The following is a 17,293-nucleotide window of genomic DNA, read 5'->3' as shown; positions in this document are numbered from 1 at the left end:
CGCTGCTTGCTTGCTTGTTTGATGGGTTGAGGAAAGGCAGGAACTGGCGGCTTTGCTTCATGGACCTGCCGGGTGGCCTGCTGGGTCTCCCCAGCTGTTAAAGGGCAGGGAGGTCGAAGGGTTGCTCCAACCAAAGGGATAGCTATGAGGGCACCTCCAGCTCCAGGGGGACTCTATCTGTGAAGGACCAGCCGGCAGTGACCTGCAGAGGGCTTTGGAGGGAAGTGAGCAATCGGACAAGGAGTGGTTTTTCTTAAGATGGTTTTTTAAATGCCTTGCAGAGGTCGAGAGCCCGTGGGGTGAATATGAGGGGGGGGGGAGCAGAAATCTCAAGCAATGGGGTTAAAGATCCGCGAGGTTGGGAGGAATTTGGTTAAAGAAACAGCAGAGTCATCACCCTGCAAGCAAGTCGGGGTGCGGGACTGGTTCAAACCATTACGTATTATTGATTGCTCTTGGGGCAGGGAATTAGGCAATGCACCGGTTGCAGGGGAAACGGGACTCCGCTTCCGGCCGAGAGCGGAAAGAGGAGCATACTTCCGGTGAGGGAGGTTGCGGCTTCCGGTAAGGAAAGAAATGAATTGCGACTAGGTACAGTTATTGGGGACTGTGAGAAAGAGAGGGAAGGGCTAGAGCGGCTCTGTCTCCTCGACGTCTCAGAAAAGGACCGAGAGGCAGTTGAGCCGCTCTGTGTTCTCGGGGGAGTGAATTGGGCGGTGGACCGGTTGCCGCGGGACGCCGCTTCCGGTCCAGGGCGGAAGTGGCGAGGGAGACTTCCGGGGAGGGAGGCGGCGGTTTCCCGCGCGGCAGGAGCTATGGCGTCTTACGGCCGGAGCGAGTCTCCGCCTCGGGGGTCGTGGGGCTACGGCGACCACGACATCGACGCCCGTCCCCGGCGCAAGCGGTCCTTCCCGGAAGAGGAGGAGGAGGAAGTCGGGTGGGGAGGGGTTGGGCCCCCCACCTGGAGGCCCTCGGAGAGAAGGGCGTCGCGGGAAAGGCCCCGGGCGACCTCCGGGCGGGAGGGGAGGACGGGCCGGGGAGGGCCTTGGCCGGAAAGTAGGGGGGTGGAAGAGAGGGAGGGGGGAAAGGAGGTGGAGGTCCGAGGAGGGGGCAGGTCCCGGTCCCCTTGGGAGGGGCCTCGGAGGGAGCCCCTCCCCGCTCGGGAGGGCGGGATGGGACCCTGGGAGCCCCCCCAAGGGAGGGCCCGGAGCAGGAGCCCCCCTCGGGGGTCAGACTCCGGCTGGAGAGGCCCTTCCCCTAGCGGCACCCGGGAGAGGGCGTGGCGCAGCCCCGCCGCCTCCTCCAGGAGCAGCCTCCTCTTCCCCGTCTCAGGAAGGGGGGAGGCGGAGAGAAGCAGCAGGTGGGGGGCCAGCCCCGGGAGGGAGGGGGGGGCCTGGGCCAAAGGGCAGCCGAGGAGCTGCCAGGAGGAGGAGGAAGGGCGGCAGTGGCAGCATCAGAAACAGCAGCATCAGAAGCAGCAGCATCTCTCCAGTGGAAGGATGATGGGCGGACGCCACGTGGAGAGGTCCAGCAGCAGCACCAGCAGCTTCCGGAGCAGGGGAGCCCCAGGGGGGGAGGCGAGACAGGATCGGGGCCAGGAGTGGAGCTACCTTGAGAAGGACCCGCACCCGAGGAGGAGGGGTGGAAGCGCAGAGAGGCGGAGGGCTCCTGAGGGAAGTCAAGGAGGTTTCCCCACCTTTCCTGGAGAGGAAGGGAGTTGGCGCAATCCCAGCAGAGAAAGGGGCCAAGGGGGTCCTGCTGGAGTCCGAAGGCCCTGGGGAAGCCACGCGCAGGCAGAGGTCCTGGAGGATCCTGCCAGCTCCAGCCTCCCAAGCCAGCTGGGTTGGGACCAGGGCGAAAGCACGTGGGACAGCCCAGAGCGGAGAGGAAAGGAGCCTGAGAGCTGGACTGGAGGCGAACGCCTTGGGATGCCTCCAAACCCCGACGAAGACCTGGAAGACTCAGAGGGTCCCTCCAGTTTCCGAGAAGAATGGAGCCCCAAGGAAGGCCGGACCATTACAGAGAGCTTCCCAGGAGAATTGGGTGGCCGTCGGGATCATCCCAAAATTGCCCCTGTCTCTTGGGTCCCGCGGGAGGAGGTGGTGGATTTCTGGAACCAATGCCAGTCTATTTTGAAGAAGAGGGTGAGGGAATACCTCCTGTCCACCTGTCCGAGGCCTGCCTTGCCAGACCGGTCCTCGGAGACCCCTGAACTGAACACCAACCTCCTCAGCTTGCTGAATGCGAAACAAGTAAAAACCATTTCCCGCGCCACTTCTCAGATCCGCTTTATCCAGGACGAGGTGCTGAACATGTTGGCGCCCGCCATGACCATCTACGAGATGGCCGAGGAAGCTGTCGAGAAGGGGGAGGCGGTGGATCCGCTGGAGCTGCGCGAGTGGATTCGGCGCGTCATCCGCTACATCGGGAGCATCAACCAGAGGCTGCTGGTGCTCCGCCGCTCAGAGGTCCTCGCGACCATCAACCCCCGCCTCAGGAGTGTGTCAACGGAAATGACTGGGCGCAGTGCCGGCGGAATGCTCTTTCCAGAAGACAAAGTGAAACTTCTGAAGGAGATCATCCGGAAGTTCCCACAGTTGGCCCAAGGACCGAGCCTGAATCCCAAAAACCTCCATCCAGGCCCCAGACCTAACTACGTGCGTCGGAAACCACGCCTTTCCAAGTTGGGCCCTCGCCTCCAGGATGGTGGTGGTCAGCACATGTCAGGTGAGGCTGTGGGTGGTACCACAAGTTTTTTGTCTCCCCCCCCCCAAATTAGGTCTTATGGAGGTTTTGAGCAGCCCAGAGCCTGAGGGTCTCAGTTTTTTGGAATGGTCCTTTTCTCCCTGGTTCGTTTTGTTTTTAAAAGTACAGGAGAGCTCCGGCCAGACCTGGCTACTCCAAACAGTGTGTTCTTTGGCGGTGCGAGTCCCGACAGCCAATGGCAAACCTGTGTTGGCAACAAGCACCATTTGAAGGGTCCCTTGGCTAGACTCTCATGGGTTGTGAAGGAAGAGGTTTCCCAGCAGAAACTGCTGGTGCCACCTTTGAGCACAAACAGGGCCGTCGGCCCAGCCCACACCTCGTAAACGACAGCATTTCGTTGGGTGATACAGGGGCAAAATGCATGTGTCGCATTGCATTCAAGGGATGCTCCTGCTTCCGGTTGGCAAAGCCTCTTCTCTCTTTTTCAAGACCTTAAAAATCGCGGGCTGAAACGGGCAAGCCAGCGCTGGGTGAGCCCAGCCATCCTAAACAAGCTCAGCCTTTTTTTGATTCTGAGCAAGACAGACCAGGGGAAACCTGGTCTGCCAGCCAGAGTGGACCGCAATGGCCCACGTGGACCAGGGTGGTCACTGGGTGGAAGGCCGCTTCCTAGCTTCCTTTTGCAGCTGGGGACCAAGCCCCCCAGGGCCCCTGCCGTTGCTGCTCGCTCCCCCAAACGCAGAAAGGGGTCCACGTGTGCCATTACAAGCCTGGGGCGGGATTTCGTCTGGGGCAGAGCTGTCAAGAGGCCCCATTTCCTTCTCAGTTCAGCCTGGCTCCCGGGGCGGCTGTCCCGCTGGGCCGCTTCTCTCCTTCCTACTCAGGGTTCTGCTTGTTTTCCAGCCAGCTGGCGAGAAGACCACGACTGAGGAAGGAAAGGCTGCCTTCCGGCTGCACTCTTCCCGGGACCCCAGGAGGTGCACGGTGGCCATGGTGGCCTCACTCCTGACTTCTGTGTCTGCTACTGGATCTTGACGGCCTTCTTGTTGTTAAACGGATCTTGGCCTTGGGAGGACCCTGCACACCGTCGTTCTTTTGGCTACTGGGGTGCTCCCATATCACCCGTGTCGTCTTTGCCCGTTGGAGAAGCCGGAAGAGAACCTGCTGAAAACAACAGAGACATCTTATTTTGGGGGGTGCCGATGGGTTCCTTCTTCATCCATCTCACTTTCTCTCCTGCCTCCAGGGACTTTTTGATCTCCAGCGATGGCTCTTTGGGCAAGTATGGGCCACCCCTTTCCTCCCAACACCTGTGAGCCGGTGGCTTAATGAGGCCCGCGAAATGCCGTTGTTCAAAGGATGTTTGGCAGGACGGGAAGCCCAGCGTGTTCGTGGACCGACCTCCTTTCTCTGTCCCCTTCCGCTCTCCCTACTCACCGCTTCATCTTCTGTTTCATAGCGACCGTTCAATAAAGGTTGTTTAGGTGTTATTATCTTTCTGTCTGGTTGAACGTGTGTCCCTTAGCCAGGCCTGCCTGGACGTCACCCCCTCCCTCCCTCCCTCCCTCTGAATTCTGAGGGTCCAGAGACCTCACCCTTTTCCCAGCTCCCTGGCCTTGCCCAAGAGTAAAAGGCATCGGCAATTTCAGAGCTGGCTGGGATTTGGTGAGCAGAATCCCCGGGTGCACTGCCTCAGAAAATGGTGGAATAGGAAGAACTGTTGCGCTAGGAGGGGTTGCCCAAAGGTCATCCAGTTGAGCCCCCAGCCCAAGAAGGGTGGGCGTGGCTCGAGCATTGGAAAGCCCCCAATGCCAGAAAAAACCCCATTTCATGGCATGACCCTGCTCCCTCTCCAAAGTACCTGGATATGACATTCATGCATCTCTTCCATGCTCTTTGTGCTCAGGTGGGCCTCAGATCCAGGCCTCTTGGTTGCTCTCTGGTGCCGCCCCTCCTGTCTGGAAAAGTGCCCGTGGTCTCCAGATACAGAACTGGAACAGATGCTTCGTTTTCTGTAACGAGGCGGTCGCCCTGTAACACAAGGAATGGCTGTTTTTGGACCGGGTGGCTTTCTTGGCCGATGTGGCAGGAAGGCCATCATCCTGAAGGGCCGATGGCTGCTCACGAAAGACTCCCTTTTGTGAGTTTACCTAGTTCTCCTGCCTCCTTATGCCCAACTGGCCCTGCTTTCTGTGTTACCTGGATCGCACCTTCCAGCATCGTGGTGGTGGTGGGGGAGCCAGAGAGTGGATGCAGGAACACACACAAATGTACACACCCTGCCTGTCGTTTGTGCCGTTCAGAAGCTGAGCCACACAATGATCTCCTCCAGCAAAAAAACAAACAAAAAAACCCGCGAAGTGCTTTTATTTTTGGGAAACGAAGCCAAGGGATGATGATGGTGCCCAAGCAGGCCCGCGCGGTGCAAAACCGTCGTCGGCCACAGGGGGGCGTCCCGATCGCCCGGCCTCGCTCCTCCTCGGCTTCTACCCCTTGGGCGCCGCTGGGGGGCGCCTTCCCTCCTTTCCCCTCAACCCTCGCGCCGCGCACTTCCGGTCTCGCGAGAACGGCGCCCGCCCGAGAAGGGCTACCAGGGGAGCCGCCGCCGCCGCCTCTTCCTCCTCCTCCTCCTCCTCCTCCCGCCCGGGACCGAGAGAGCGAGGTTCGCAGGGGGCGGCGCGGGGGGGGGGGGAGAAAGGACGCCGACGCTCGAAGAGGAAGGGGAGGGGGGCGGCTTCTGTGGAAAGAGACCCGGGAGCCCCTCCCCCCGGAAGAGCCCGGTAAGCGACTGGGGGTGGGGGAGCCCGTTGCGACCCCCCCTCTCCCGGCCCCCACCCCCACCCCCACCCCCTCTCCCCCTCCCTTCCTTCCCCTCCTTTCTTCTCCTGGCTTTGTTCCCCCCCGCCCCCCCCACCGGCTATCATCCTTCGCCTTTAGTAAGTGAAGCGCCGTTTCCAAGGGCGGGGGTCCGTTCCTCGGGGGTGGGGGGGGGTTCCGGTCTGGTCCTTGGCCGAGGCCTCCGGGCTGGCGGGAGGCCTCCGGGGGGGGCGCCTCCTCCTCCCCCCCCCTTGGAACAGGGGCGGCCCCGCCGGCTGGCCTGCCCTGCGAGGCTGTCGTGCAAGGGGGGGGGACGGCGGCGCGGTTGGCCAGCCCCTGCCCTGGAGGGACGCCTCCTGCTCTGGGGGCTTTGTGGTCTTAGACAAGCCCCACTGAAGGCCGGGGGGGGCACAGACCTCCCCCATTGGCTTAAACTGTTGGTTTACGCCGCATACTGAAGCACCTCTAATTTTTTTTAAAAAAGGATTTTCCTCCACCTTTTCCTTTTATGTCGCTGCGGAGAGCAGCGCCTTTGGGCAGATCCGGGGGTGCGAAGACCCTTCCTCTCCCCCCCCCCCACTTGGCATGGAGATCCTTATTATCTTGTTCTTTTCGAGACCGCAAGAGCCTGTGGATGAGGGGAAGAAGGAGAAAAGGGGGGGCGGCGGCGGCGGCGGGAACTCCTCTGGAGAACTTGAAGCTGCTCTACTCAGGGAAATCCCGGCCCTCCTGCTGGAGGAATCGAATCCCCGGAAATTCAAATCCCTGCAACATGTTCTGGGTCTGGGGAAAAGAGGTGTGGGGGGGGGGAAGGCCTGCTTTGCAAACAAAGCGGGGAGCTCAGAGGGATTCTGCGGGCGCCTGGCCTGACGGGGTTCCTGTCTTTCTCCTCCCCCTTTTTTCTTCCCCCAGGAGAGGACGCCAGCCCCGGTGCCCCCCCTGCGGCCTCTGCCACCACCGCCTCTTTGGGCAGCTGCCACCCCCCCTCGGTGCCCGCTGGGGGCTCCCCTCACCCACATCGGAGGCACGGCTGAGGAGAAGGAAGCACCGCCAATGGCGACATCACCCAGGTCCTCCCTGAGTGGTAAATGTGGAGGGAACGGGGATGGGGGACGATGGGACACTGAGTTGCTGTTCTGTGGGTGCTTGGGGAAAGGTGGCGGTGGTGGAATCTCGCTTCCCGCAGAGCAACGCATGAGGAATGATAATACTAATAATACAGTGGTGCCTCACATAACGATGTTAATTGGTTCAAAAAAAATCGTTATGTGAAAACATCATTATGTGAAGCACCATTTCCCATAGGAATGCATTGGAAACCGGTTAATCCGTTCCAATAGGAATGGATTATCCGGTTTTCTCCCTCCCCCCGCGGCTTGGATCTGACCCACGGCGGCTACCTCAGCCATGGCTGGACTCCCTAGAGTCCGGCCATGGCTGGGGTAGCCGCCGTGGCTCGGATCCAAGCCGTGGGGGGAGGCTGGGTGCGGACACCCCCCCACCCTGCAGCCGCCGCTTGAAGCTTCCCCGTGTCGCTTTCCCCAGCCGCTCTCGGATTTCCAGGTGTCTGAGAACGGCTGGGGTAGGCGGCGCGGGGAGGCTACCGGCATCGGGGACAGGGTGGGTGGGGGATCGGGAAGGCTTGAAGCCTACCCGCGCCGCTTACCCAGGCCGTTTTTGGACTTCTGGAAGTCCGAGAATGGCCTGGGTAAGCGGCACGGGTAGACTTCAAGCCTTCCCGATCCCCCCCCCCCCGTCCCCACTGCTTAAAGCCTCCTTGCGCTGCCTACCCCGGCCGTTCTTGGACTTCCAGGTGTCCGAGAACGGCTGGGGTAGGTGGCGCGGGGAGGCTACCGGCATCTGGACGTCCGAGAACGGCCTGGGTAAGCGGCACGGGTAGGCTTCAAGCGTTCCCGATCCCCCCCACTCTGTCCCCGATGCTTGAAGCCTCCCCGCGCCGCTTTCCCCAGGCGTTCTCGGACTTCCAGGTGTCCGAAAACGGCCGGGGTAGGCGGCGCGGGGAGGCTTTAATCCGTGGGGGGAGGATTGGAGGCATGGATGGGGTCTTCGGCAGCCGCCGAGGCTTGGATCCGAGGCTCGGCAGTTGCCGAAGAGCCCGGCCATGCCTTCCACCACCACCCTGCGGCTTGGATCCCACCCGCGGCCGACTACCCCAGGCATGGTCGGACTCCTGACAGTCCGACCATGGCCGGGGAAGCCGACCGCGGGGAAGGGGAATCCCGGTGGTGGCCTCTGAAGGACCCTTCAGAAGGGTCCTTCCGAGGCCACCGCAGGCATTTTCCCCCAGCTGAGCTGCGGGAGCGCTCCTTGGGAGGCTCCCGCCGCTCAGCTGGGTGAAAATAGTGCCTATGGGGAAAACATCGCAAAGCGATTTTTCCCCATAGGCAGCATCGGTATGTGATCGCTTTTCCGATCGCAAAATCCGCATCGGTATGCGGATTTGTCGTTAAACAGGGCACTCGTTATACGAGGCACCACTGTAAGTAAGAATAACTCTGTATTGTCAAGTCAATTCTGATTTACAGTGACCCTTTTCAGGGTTTTCCAGGTAGGGAATCGCCCCCACCCCAAAAGGGTTTTCCCTTCCCATCTTCTAGGACGGGCCACCCAGACTGGCTTTTCTCCCAGGAACGACCAGCCGTATGGGATTCGAAGTCCCACCCTGAGCTATCCAGCAAATTTTGCAAAATTCAGTCTTTGCAGCCCCGTCTCTTCCCCTTCCAGTTGGCCCGTGAGGAGCCCTTATGCACAAAGAAGGATTCCAGGGGATCATTATGGGATGCACACCAATCCTCGCCCACTGGCCTTCTTGGTACCTTTTGGTACCAAGGAGGATGGGAGTTGTGGTCTAAATTCAGCAGGGCAACACCTTGAGTGAAGGCTGCTCTGAGGGAGGTGAGGGGGTCTTGACTGTTCTCTCCAAAGGAGGGGGAAGCGTTTCCGTTTCAGCATCATCTCCCATTATCTTAACGAGAGTTTAGGCAGGTGAGACAAACGATGTGCATAATCTCTAGGACTTCCTCTCTTGATTTGACCACCAGGGAGGTTTTTGAACCCTTGATTTCTCTTTCCTCCTCTCGCCTCAGGTTCTAATAATTCTGGGCTTTTGAACACCCAGCCCCAGCCCAAGTTGAGTGCGGGTGGCGGAAATCGAAACCAGGCCCTGCGGATCCTGAAGCGCAGGCCTGCCCCAGGTAAGCTCTGCTCTCCCCAGTCTCTCTCCCTTTAGTAAATAAATTTTAAGGGGGAGGGTGGGGAGCATGAGATTGACCGCTCCGGATTTTGTGACCATGTGGGAGTTTAATTTACTCATGTCTTTATACAATAGGACTTAACATATCTGCAGGATCGGTATCCGTGTTTCACTTATAAGTGATCTGAAAATACTGAAAGAAAAATCCCAGAAATATTCATTTCTACGATGTGGTTAGCAAAACTGGCTACCAGAAAGCGCCAGAGACCATGCTATGGAGAGTGTTTGCTATTATCCACCATTTTGACCCACTTCTTCATTTTTGGGTGGTCCTGGGCATCCACAGAATACTCCTATATTAGCAGCTTATCCCAGGATTGCTCGCAACTCATTTGGAAAAAAAAAACAACCGGGCTATTCCCAAAATGCTGGGAGGTGGGGAATTATACATAATGCAGCTACTTTTATAAATCTCTGAAAATAACAAGAACAGAGTCAATTTACTGATATAAAATGAGTGATTTCCCCCCACCCTTCTCTACCTATTTCCAAACGGCTGTTTAAAGGGACCAATAATGCAGTAGGACCCCCATATCCGCAGGGGAAATTGGTTCCAAGCCCCCGCAGATGCTGGGAAATGTGGATTATAGCAAACGCTCTCCATAGCATGGCCTGTGGCTCCCTCGAGTGGTCATTTCTGAGAACTTCATGGTAAGAAATACAGATTCAAATGTCTCTTTAAGCTAAGTGCCGACTGACTTCCTATGGTGTCTTGTGGCTTTAGGGAAGCGATACCAATGCTCGGGGGATGGGTGCCGGCTGGCCTGCCGCAGCATGAAAGAGCTCCTGGACCACATGCGGCTCCACTACCGACCCACCCAGTCTCTGGAGGGTAAGCCGGCCTCTTCCAGCCTGCCTCGCAGGGTGGGTAGCGGGGAACATTCTGGTAGGTCGGAGAAAAATGCAAGCTCAAATCAGATCCTGAGCACCCGCTTCCTTGTTTTGTGGGGTGGGACTCCCTGATCCCGATGATTCCTACCTCTCCTGAATCAAAATTCAGATCCCCCCCCTCCAAATGGCTCTCACTTGCTAACAAAACAGGCACATTCTGCCGGTGCTTTCCTGGCTCGAGGGGCTGCCCAAAGAGCATGGGCTGTTTTGTGCCCTTGTCGAGCAGCGGGCACCCAAGAACAGCCCAGGGTCCAAACCCCATTACCGTATTTGCCGGCGTACAAGGTTACCGGCCGTATAAGACGACCCCCCCCCCAACATGCGGTGCCGGCTGCCCAGGGCTCTGCCTGGGCCCGCCCTGGAAATTCATGGCCAGCGGGGAGGAGGGCGAGGAAGAAGCTGGGCGGGTGGTGGAAGGAGGAGGAGGAGGAGGAGGAGGAAGAGGGGAAGCTCAGCCTCTTACCCTCTTCCTCGCCCTCTCGCTGCCATGCCTGGCTCAGCGCCACGGGGCGGCGGGCAGCCCGGCGGTGGGCTCTGGCCGCTCAGACATGGCAGCGAGAGGGCGAGGAAGAGGGTAAGAGGCTGAGCGGGCGGCAGCAGGAGGAGGAGGAGGAGGAAGAAGAGGGAAAGCGGGCGGGTGGCAGGCGAGCAAGCGCGCTGGCTCAATAGCGAGAGGGTAGGGAAGAGGCTGAGCAGGCGGCGGCAGGAAGAGGAAGAGGGGAAACGGGTGGGTGGCGGGCGAGCCCGGTGGCAGGTTCTGGCCGCTCAGGCATGGCAGGCTGTGCTTCCCTCCCTCCATCCAAACTGACTGCCTGCCCGCCTCCCTGGCCAGCGTGGCCCCGCGTCACTCACGCGGTGGGGGCGGCTTCTTCCTGACTCGAAGTGCACCCGGCGTACAAGACAACCCCCCCCCCACTTGGAGGCATGTTTTTTGGGCCCAAAAAGTCGTCTTGTATGCCGGCAAATACGGTAGGTTGGTTTAAATGTGATGGGGGGTGTGTGGACAAGAGGAGTGGGTGGTGCAGGGAGCAGAGGAACCCGATCTGTGTCTTGTGGAATTTGCAAAAGTCACTAAATGTCCCTTTGCTTCCTCTAGGAAAGACCTTTCATTGCTCCACACTAGGCTGCGCAGAATCGTTCCCCAACATGCAAAGCCTGATGGGACACATGAAGGCCCATTACAAGCTCAACCGCTACTTCAAGTAAGAAGACCCCATTGTTTTTCTTTTCTTCTTAAAGCCATATTTAAAAAAAAAATGTACAGTTGCACCCCCTTATCCATGGGGGTCAGTATCCACTGATTCATTTATCTGCAGTCTGCAAATGTTAAAAAATATTGAAAGAAAAATCCTAGAATATGTATTTTTAAAGATGAAGTCACCAGAAGTGGCCACTAGAGTGAGCTAGAAACCATGCTACGTATAGCATATTTGCTATTATAATAGCGTTTGCTATAATCTACATTTTTCAGCATCCACGGTGGGGTACTTCGAACTAATCTCCCAATTCAGGCTAAAGATCGGGGGGGGGGGGAATTCTTAACTGTTAAGGAGGATGACAACAGGAAATCCATGACCTCAAGGTGGGGGGGAGTCGGTGACAGGGTAACCCTCGGAGTCTGTCTTCCCTCCTCCTCCCGCGGCCCCACCTCCCTCCATCTCTTCTTCTCCAGATGTGAGAACTGCACCTCGCGCTTCCGGACGCACCGCTCCCTCTTCAAGCACCTGCACAGCTGCTCTGACCCAGCCACGGCCACCCCGCCACCGCCGCCAGCCCTCGCGGCCGACAAACCCGTCTTCCTGCCTGCCTCCAGCTCGGAAAAGGAGCTCCCGGCAAAACCGGCGGAGGAGCCCCCGAAGCTCTCCAGCACCGCCGAACCCCAGAAGGAAGCCGACCTGCCGGGGGCGCCGGAGACCACGCCAGCCACCGGCGCCTCGCCCGCCGACCTGGGCCCCTCGTCGGAGCCGGGGTTGCCGGCCCCGCCACCGCCTCATGCCTACCCTCTGCTGGAGCAGTCGCTCTTTGGGCCGCCGGTCCTGCCCCGATTCTCCACGCCGCCTGCCCCATCGGTCCCGGGGCCCTTCCTGCCCTACATGCAGCCCCCCAACTACGCTTTACCTCAGGCCGCCGTGCAGAACCGCCTCCGGCCGTTCCTGCCCGGGCAGAGCCTCCCCGTCTCCAACGCCGTCTGGAAGAAAAGCCAAGGTGAGTCCCCTTCCGGGCTTCGTTCCCCTGCCATCCTCAGCTCCCCTGGATTGGGACACCAGGGGAACACCCAGCCCCCCCCCCCCATGTCCAGGTCGTGCTGTCTTTATTGGTAAGCGGATAGCATAAAAGTTGAAACGTTCATGTCCAAAAAAGGCCTGTAAAATGCCTTTTAAAAGGAACTTCTAAAAGCAACTCCCAAATCTTCCTTGATCCGCTGATAACTTTGTTCCTCCTGGTTACGTTACTTTTGAAGCGGGACCGGGTTGCGCTCTTGTTCCCGAAAAAGAAGGGTATGAAGGTGCCTGTGGCCCAGGGTTTCCACACTCGGGGGGGCTTTCCTTTTCCCTTCTCCCCCCCTTCTATTCTCTGGATCGGTGAATGTCTGCCTGTCTCCCCACCACTCCAACAGGGCACTCCTCCAACAGCCGCATCGTGTGGGAGCACACGCGGGGGCGCTACAACTGCCTCCAGTGCCCTTACTCCACGGCCTCGCGGGAAGAGATGACCCAGCACACAGAAGACCATCGCAAAAACCCCTCCCCTCCCGGCCGGCTGGACGGCGAAATGGGTGAGTGCCCCATGGCGGGGGGGGGGGGGGACCTATGGTTTTGGTGCCCCCTCGGCAGCGAAAAGGAGGATCTTTCCCGGGGGGGGGGGAATTGCCATCGCCCTGGCCCTTGTCCGTTTAGTTTTGCACCCTGTGCTTGAGCAGAGGGGGTCCCCCTCGTCCCTCTGGTCGCTCTCCATTCACACGCAGGAGGGCGGACTGCTCACAGGCTTCTCTCTCTCTCTCTGGGCCTCTTAGCTATCCTAATATTTTTTAAAGGTCAAAAGGAATACCAGGCCTTTAAATACAGTCAGACTCCCAAATCGGCAAGGGATCAATTCTCAGCTCCCTGCGGATGCTGGGAAATGCGGATTATAGCAAATGCCATCCATAGCCTGGTCTCTGGCTCCCTCTAGTGGCTGTTTCACTTATCCATGAAATATGTCTGGCCACAATGTTTGCTATTAAAACCTTCACTATCATCCATGTTTTTCAGCATTTGCAGAGCAGCTTGGGGTCAACCCCTCATGGATATTGGGGGGGGGGGGCTGTAAGAGAAAGGCTTTGCTTTGTGGTTTAAAGGTCTCTCCCCCCCCCAACCCCCCGGCTGCCATCTGACCTCTCCTGTCTTTTCCCTTCCCCAGAGTTTGGCGTGGCCCTTCCCACGTTCCACCCAAAGCTGACACCAGATGTGGAAAACACTCTTTTCACCCCGCTGTGAGGTGATGCCCTTCTGCTCCTTGAAGAGGTGGAAAGGACGGCAGGGGGAAAGGACGGACTCGGAAATCCAGCATCCACAAAGGTGCAAACACCCCCCTGCAGGCGCCTCTCTCCTTGCGCCTCCATCACACTCTTTAAAAATGCAAGAAGACACATGGGTGCCATTCAGGAGAGAAAGGGAGTAGGAATTTTTTATTATTAATTATTATTGTTGTTATTGATGCTTAATTTAAACTAGAATTATTTCGGTGCACCTTTCCTTTTTTCTTCTTCTGTTTTTTGAAAGTTTGGGTTGACTTTTGCTTTCAGGCAAAACCTATTTTCTGCCCTCCTGGGGTGGGGTGGGGGGAAGGCCACGCTCCGTACAGCGGATGGTCAGGTTTGCTCAGGTCTTTCTTGGCAGGTTTCTGCTGATTTCGGGGGAAGGATAAAATAAATGGGGATTGTACAGAACCCAGGCTCTGGGGTTTTTTAATTTGTTTACTACTCGGTGGTGCTTCTGGGTTCCCTTTTCATCTGCCTGAGTCGACCGTGTAGGATTCAAGAAGGGGAAGGAGCTTTACAAAACCAGCACCAAATTCTAGGGATCGGAACACACTTCGGGAAACAGACCCCCCCCCCTCTATCTCGATGTAACGTTCCATCAAGAGATCATCCTCGCATCCATGGCTCGACCATCCAGCTTTAAAGAGACCATCCAGGAGGGACCCCCACCCGCAACGCTGCCACCCCCCAGGAAGGCCACCAAGAAGAATCCCAACTCACAACTTTTCCCAAAAAAAGTGCACTGTTTTAATATAAACAACATAGATAACATTTTTGGTCTCCATCGAACGGTTATTACAAAAATCATAAAAAGTCCTTGTAAACCACTTGGAAAGTTGTCATAAAAAACTGGAAGACGGAAAGTGGGAGAGACGGGCAGCGTCCCTCGACTCCCCCCGTCGGTCGGCTCCAAGCTGGCAGCAAGCAAGGCGGGGACGGCACCCAAAGGCCACGGCGGAGGAGCGCGTTTCCTCCCACGGCCTCCCTTCTGAGACCATGGGGGCGGTTCGGAGCTTCTCCAGGCGTTTGCCGGAAGGGCTGCCGTCCTTTCCAGCCACCCAAGAACAGGCTCGGGGTTCCCCATCCGCGGGCCAGCTGGTCTCGTCGGCTGACGAACAGGGCGTTAGACGTGGGACTTCTCCGGGACAGGGCGGGAGATCCCTTGGCGCCGCTCGCCTGCCCTCGTGGACGGGGGCCTGCCAGTGACCCACTGGAGAGAGACTGAGACACCCCGGCTGGTCACTTTCAGACTGGACGGTTGGCGAGGCCTGGGTGGTGCCGTCGCACTCACAGCTGGGGGGGCAATCCTGGGGAGGAGGCGGCGGCGGCGGCGGCATGGGCTTCACAGAGGGCATCCCCTGGGTGTGGCTGGTGTAGCCTCCTCTGGTGAAGGAGGCACAGAGGGCACCGGGCAGTGGAAGGGTGGACGCCCCTCAGGCACATCTTTGGTGGAAGGAGGTTCCTTTAGAGAAAGGGCAAGAGAGCCAACGTGGGTGAGATGTTGGGAGGAGGCCCTGACGGCCTTCGATTCCCCCCCCCCCCCGCACACATGCACAGACCCAGATGGAGAGGACAGGAAAGGGAAAGGAACCGAGGAAAAGCAAAAAAAGGGGGGGGCAGACCTCTGGGGTGCCATCACGCCCCCCGCTCCTCCAGCAGGCTCTCGGTGCTGGCTGACGTCTCGGAGTCAAGGTTCTCCTCGTCGGAGCCGCGCTGGTCCAGCTCCGGTAGCCGGTAGGTGATGTCTTCCCTGCCAGGGAAGGCCAGGGTTATTTCAAAACGGCTCCTCTCCGCCTCACCCCCTGGAAAGGTCAGCTCCCTCCTGGTGGGTCTTGTGAGCCGCCGCCGCCCCCCTTCCCGGTGGAGTGACCCACGCAGCCGAGGCAGAGGGGGGGGGCAGGAAGGATCCCCAGGACGGCGGAAGGCCAAAGCTCTCCGCACGCGGGGACTCACTTCTCCTCCTTCAGCGACTGGATGCGCTCCATCAGCAGCGCTTTCTCCCGATGGTCGGCCTCCTCTTCCTCTGCCTCGGGCAGGACGCCCAGTTTGGGCGAGGCGCCCCCGTCCGCCCCAATGCTCAGGGGGATCTTGTTCTGCAAGACGAGGCAGGTCACTGCAGTGCCCGGTTAGACCCCTTAAGGCCTCACAGGCTTCCCCGTCCCCCTTTGCCCTCGCGTGCAAGGAGCCACGAAGTTTCGGGGATGGGGGTGAGACAATCTTAACCCCCACATTCCACCCCAAGAATTGAGGAAAGGCAGCAAATTCACGGATCGGGACACCTGGACCAAGGGCGGCTCCTGAGTAAAGCCCCGTCGGGCAGAGGGTCCCCCCCTTTCAGGGCCTGCTGAGAAGTTAAGCAGAGTTTTGTTTTTTACGTGCTAAACCAAGCAGTAAAGCTAGGAAAAGCCGGTCCGTCTCTACCGAGATTTCTTGAGATTTACCGGCTGAGTCCCCAGGACGTCCTTGCTCGGAGAGGCAAGAACCACTAACGCAGAAGGCTGATTCCAAGCATGTGCCAAGCGAGTACTCCTCCTTTATTTCCCTTTGCACGTGATTTCCACGGATTTCCCTTTGCACGTGCAAAGGGAGCAAGTTTTATTTATTTGCTTTTAAAACAAATAAAACCAACTAAACACATCAACAAAGAAGCCACCACAAGCTAACCAACCCAACCATTAATTTTTAAAAAAAGTATCAGGCAGAAATAGAGAAGAGAGAAATATGTCTGGAGTTAGTGAGAAAGAAAGAGGAACCCCCCACGACATACCATTTCCCCCCCGAGAAGGGAAGCATCAGGAAATGCCTGCTCATTGCAAACTAATTACTCCAGCATTGCTGTTAATTTGCTGCTAAGAATTGCGCGCAGCCATGAAGCATGCAGAGGGGTGGAGAGAGGAAGGTGAGGATCCGTTTGGGGGCCGGGGGTGTCCCTTGAGGCCGGGGCTGGGGGGCAGCCAAGGGGGAGGTGGGGAACAGCAATGCTCTGTCATGCACCGCGCGCAAGGGTTGCTTCCACCTACCCGGGCTCCCTCGTGGGGAGAGGAAAACCCCAGTTTTAAAGGCCACAGCTAGAGAAAAGGGGGAAAAAAGGCTAAGGAGGCTTTCCAAGAAGGCTGCAGCCCTTTATTCTGATTCCCTTGGGATAAAAGTGAACCTGAACCAAAATTTGAAGAGTCATCAGAAATCCTATGGACACCCATTTAGAGAAGGGCAAACCCCCTACGGTATCCACGGGTTCGGTATCTGCTGATTCACTCATCCATGGTCTAGAAAAATATATTTTCACAATGTATTTGATCAGAAATGGCCAAAAGAGAAGCCAGAGGCCATGTTAAAGATTCTTGTGGTCCAAGAAGGGAGGGAGCCCACCGTCTCCTAAGGCAACTTGTTCCACTTCCTAAGGCTTCTCTCTGGAGGCGAAGGCATGACACTTAAGGTGGGCCCACCATCTGTGTGTGTGTCCCCCCCCCCCGTGGTTTCCACCCTCCCTTCTAGTCCTGCCTCACAGCGTAACCGAATCCAGGTTCCGTGCCTGTCCTGCACCAGGGGACGTCAGGTGTCTGAAGACCACTCCTCTTCATCCCCTCCAGCCTCAAGACCATCCCCCCACCCCCATCTCTTCCCTGCTGGCCCTGGGAAGGGGCCTTTCTCAACCGCCTTTCCTTGCTCAGCAGCCACATCACTCCAGCAGGCTCAACACAGCGGGCACACGTCGACTCAGTGGCGAAAAGCACTCGTGGCTGAAGCCGAAGAGCATGTCGTCCAGGACTCGGCAAGCTGGGAATCCCCCACGAGCCACCCCCGGGCCCTGACGCTCACCGAGTTCTGCCGAAGCAACGAGAGCCGCCGGACAGCAATGGTTTCGGCGGCCTCCAGCTGGCAAATCTCCTCCATCTTCAACTTGTATTTCCGCATCTGCTCCTTGATGATCATCTCCACACACCTGCGGAAGCGGGCAAAGGGGGGTGTCAAAGAGCTTGCAGAAGACGTGAGGCAGGCAAGCAGGTGGAGGATGCGGCATCGACTCCCGTGAGAGCAGGAGGGTTACGAAGTGCGGGGGCTTCCGAGTGCCACCCTGCTAGTCC

General features: G+C 58.2%; 3 protein-coding genes across 7 annotated transcripts in view; 2 read left to right on the top strand and 1 right to left on the bottom strand.

Moving 5' to 3' along the window:
* The first annotated feature begins 259 nt into the window (after window positions 1–259).
* LOC110072577 (uncharacterized) lies at window positions 260–4,199 on the top strand. 2 transcript variants are annotated; one of them, XM_072977873.2, is made up of 2 exons: window positions 260–2,727; window positions 3,614–4,199. In XM_072977873.2, exons 1-2 carry the CDS (start codon window positions 816–818, stop codon window positions 3,739–3,741), a joined length of 2,040 nt encoding a protein of 679 aa, XP_072833974.2. In that variant the 5' UTR covers window positions 260–815; the 3' UTR covers window positions 3,742–4,199. The 2 variants fall into 2 exon arrangements, with proteins under 2 accessions (XP_072833974.2, XP_020636704.3); XM_020781045.3 differs by having other exon boundaries at window positions 3,610–4,199.
* A 902-nt stretch (window positions 4,200–5,101) lies between these two features.
* On the top strand, window positions 5,102–13,616 carry ZNF414 (zinc finger protein 414). Its single transcript, XM_078379085.1, has 8 exons — window positions 5,102–5,368; window positions 6,436–6,607; window positions 8,631–8,738; window positions 9,522–9,629; window positions 10,785–10,890; window positions 11,361–11,893; window positions 12,306–12,464; window positions 13,088–13,616. The coding sequence occupies exons 1-8, from the start codon at window positions 5,102–5,104 to the stop codon at window positions 13,162–13,164; spliced, it is 1,530 nt and encodes a 509-aa protein (XP_078235211.1). The 3' UTR covers window positions 13,165–13,616.
* A 315-nt stretch (window positions 13,617–13,931) lies between these two features.
* The window catches only part of MYO9B (myosin IXB), a 39,187-nt gene continuing 35,825 nt past the window's right edge, over window positions 13,932–17,293 (bottom strand). For 3 of the 4 annotated variants that reach the window (XM_072977867.2, XM_072977870.2, XM_072977868.2), the window contains 5 exons: window positions 17,028–17,151; window positions 16,229–16,276; window positions 15,162–15,301; window positions 14,831–14,958; window positions 13,932–14,670 (listed from right to left, as the gene is read on the bottom strand). In XM_072977867.2, the coding sequence (XP_072833968.2) occupies window positions 14,844–14,958; window positions 15,162–15,301; window positions 16,229–16,276; window positions 17,028–17,151 (427 nt within the window). In that variant the 3' untranslated portion in view covers window positions 13,932–14,670; window positions 14,831–14,843. The remainder of the gene's footprint in view (window positions 14,671–14,830; window positions 14,959–15,161; window positions 15,302–16,228; window positions 16,277–17,027; window positions 17,152–17,293) is intronic. The other variant, XM_072977869.2, reaches the window with a different exon arrangement.

The sequence above is a fragment of the Pogona vitticeps genome, chromosome 7 (assembly GCF_051106095.1).
Source record: "Pogona vitticeps strain Pit_001003342236 chromosome 7, PviZW2.1, whole genome shotgun sequence".
Classification (NCBI taxonomy): domain Eukaryota; kingdom Metazoa; phylum Chordata; class Lepidosauria; order Squamata; family Agamidae; genus Pogona; species Pogona vitticeps.
This window is presented reverse-complemented; position numbering and strand designations above follow the sequence as displayed.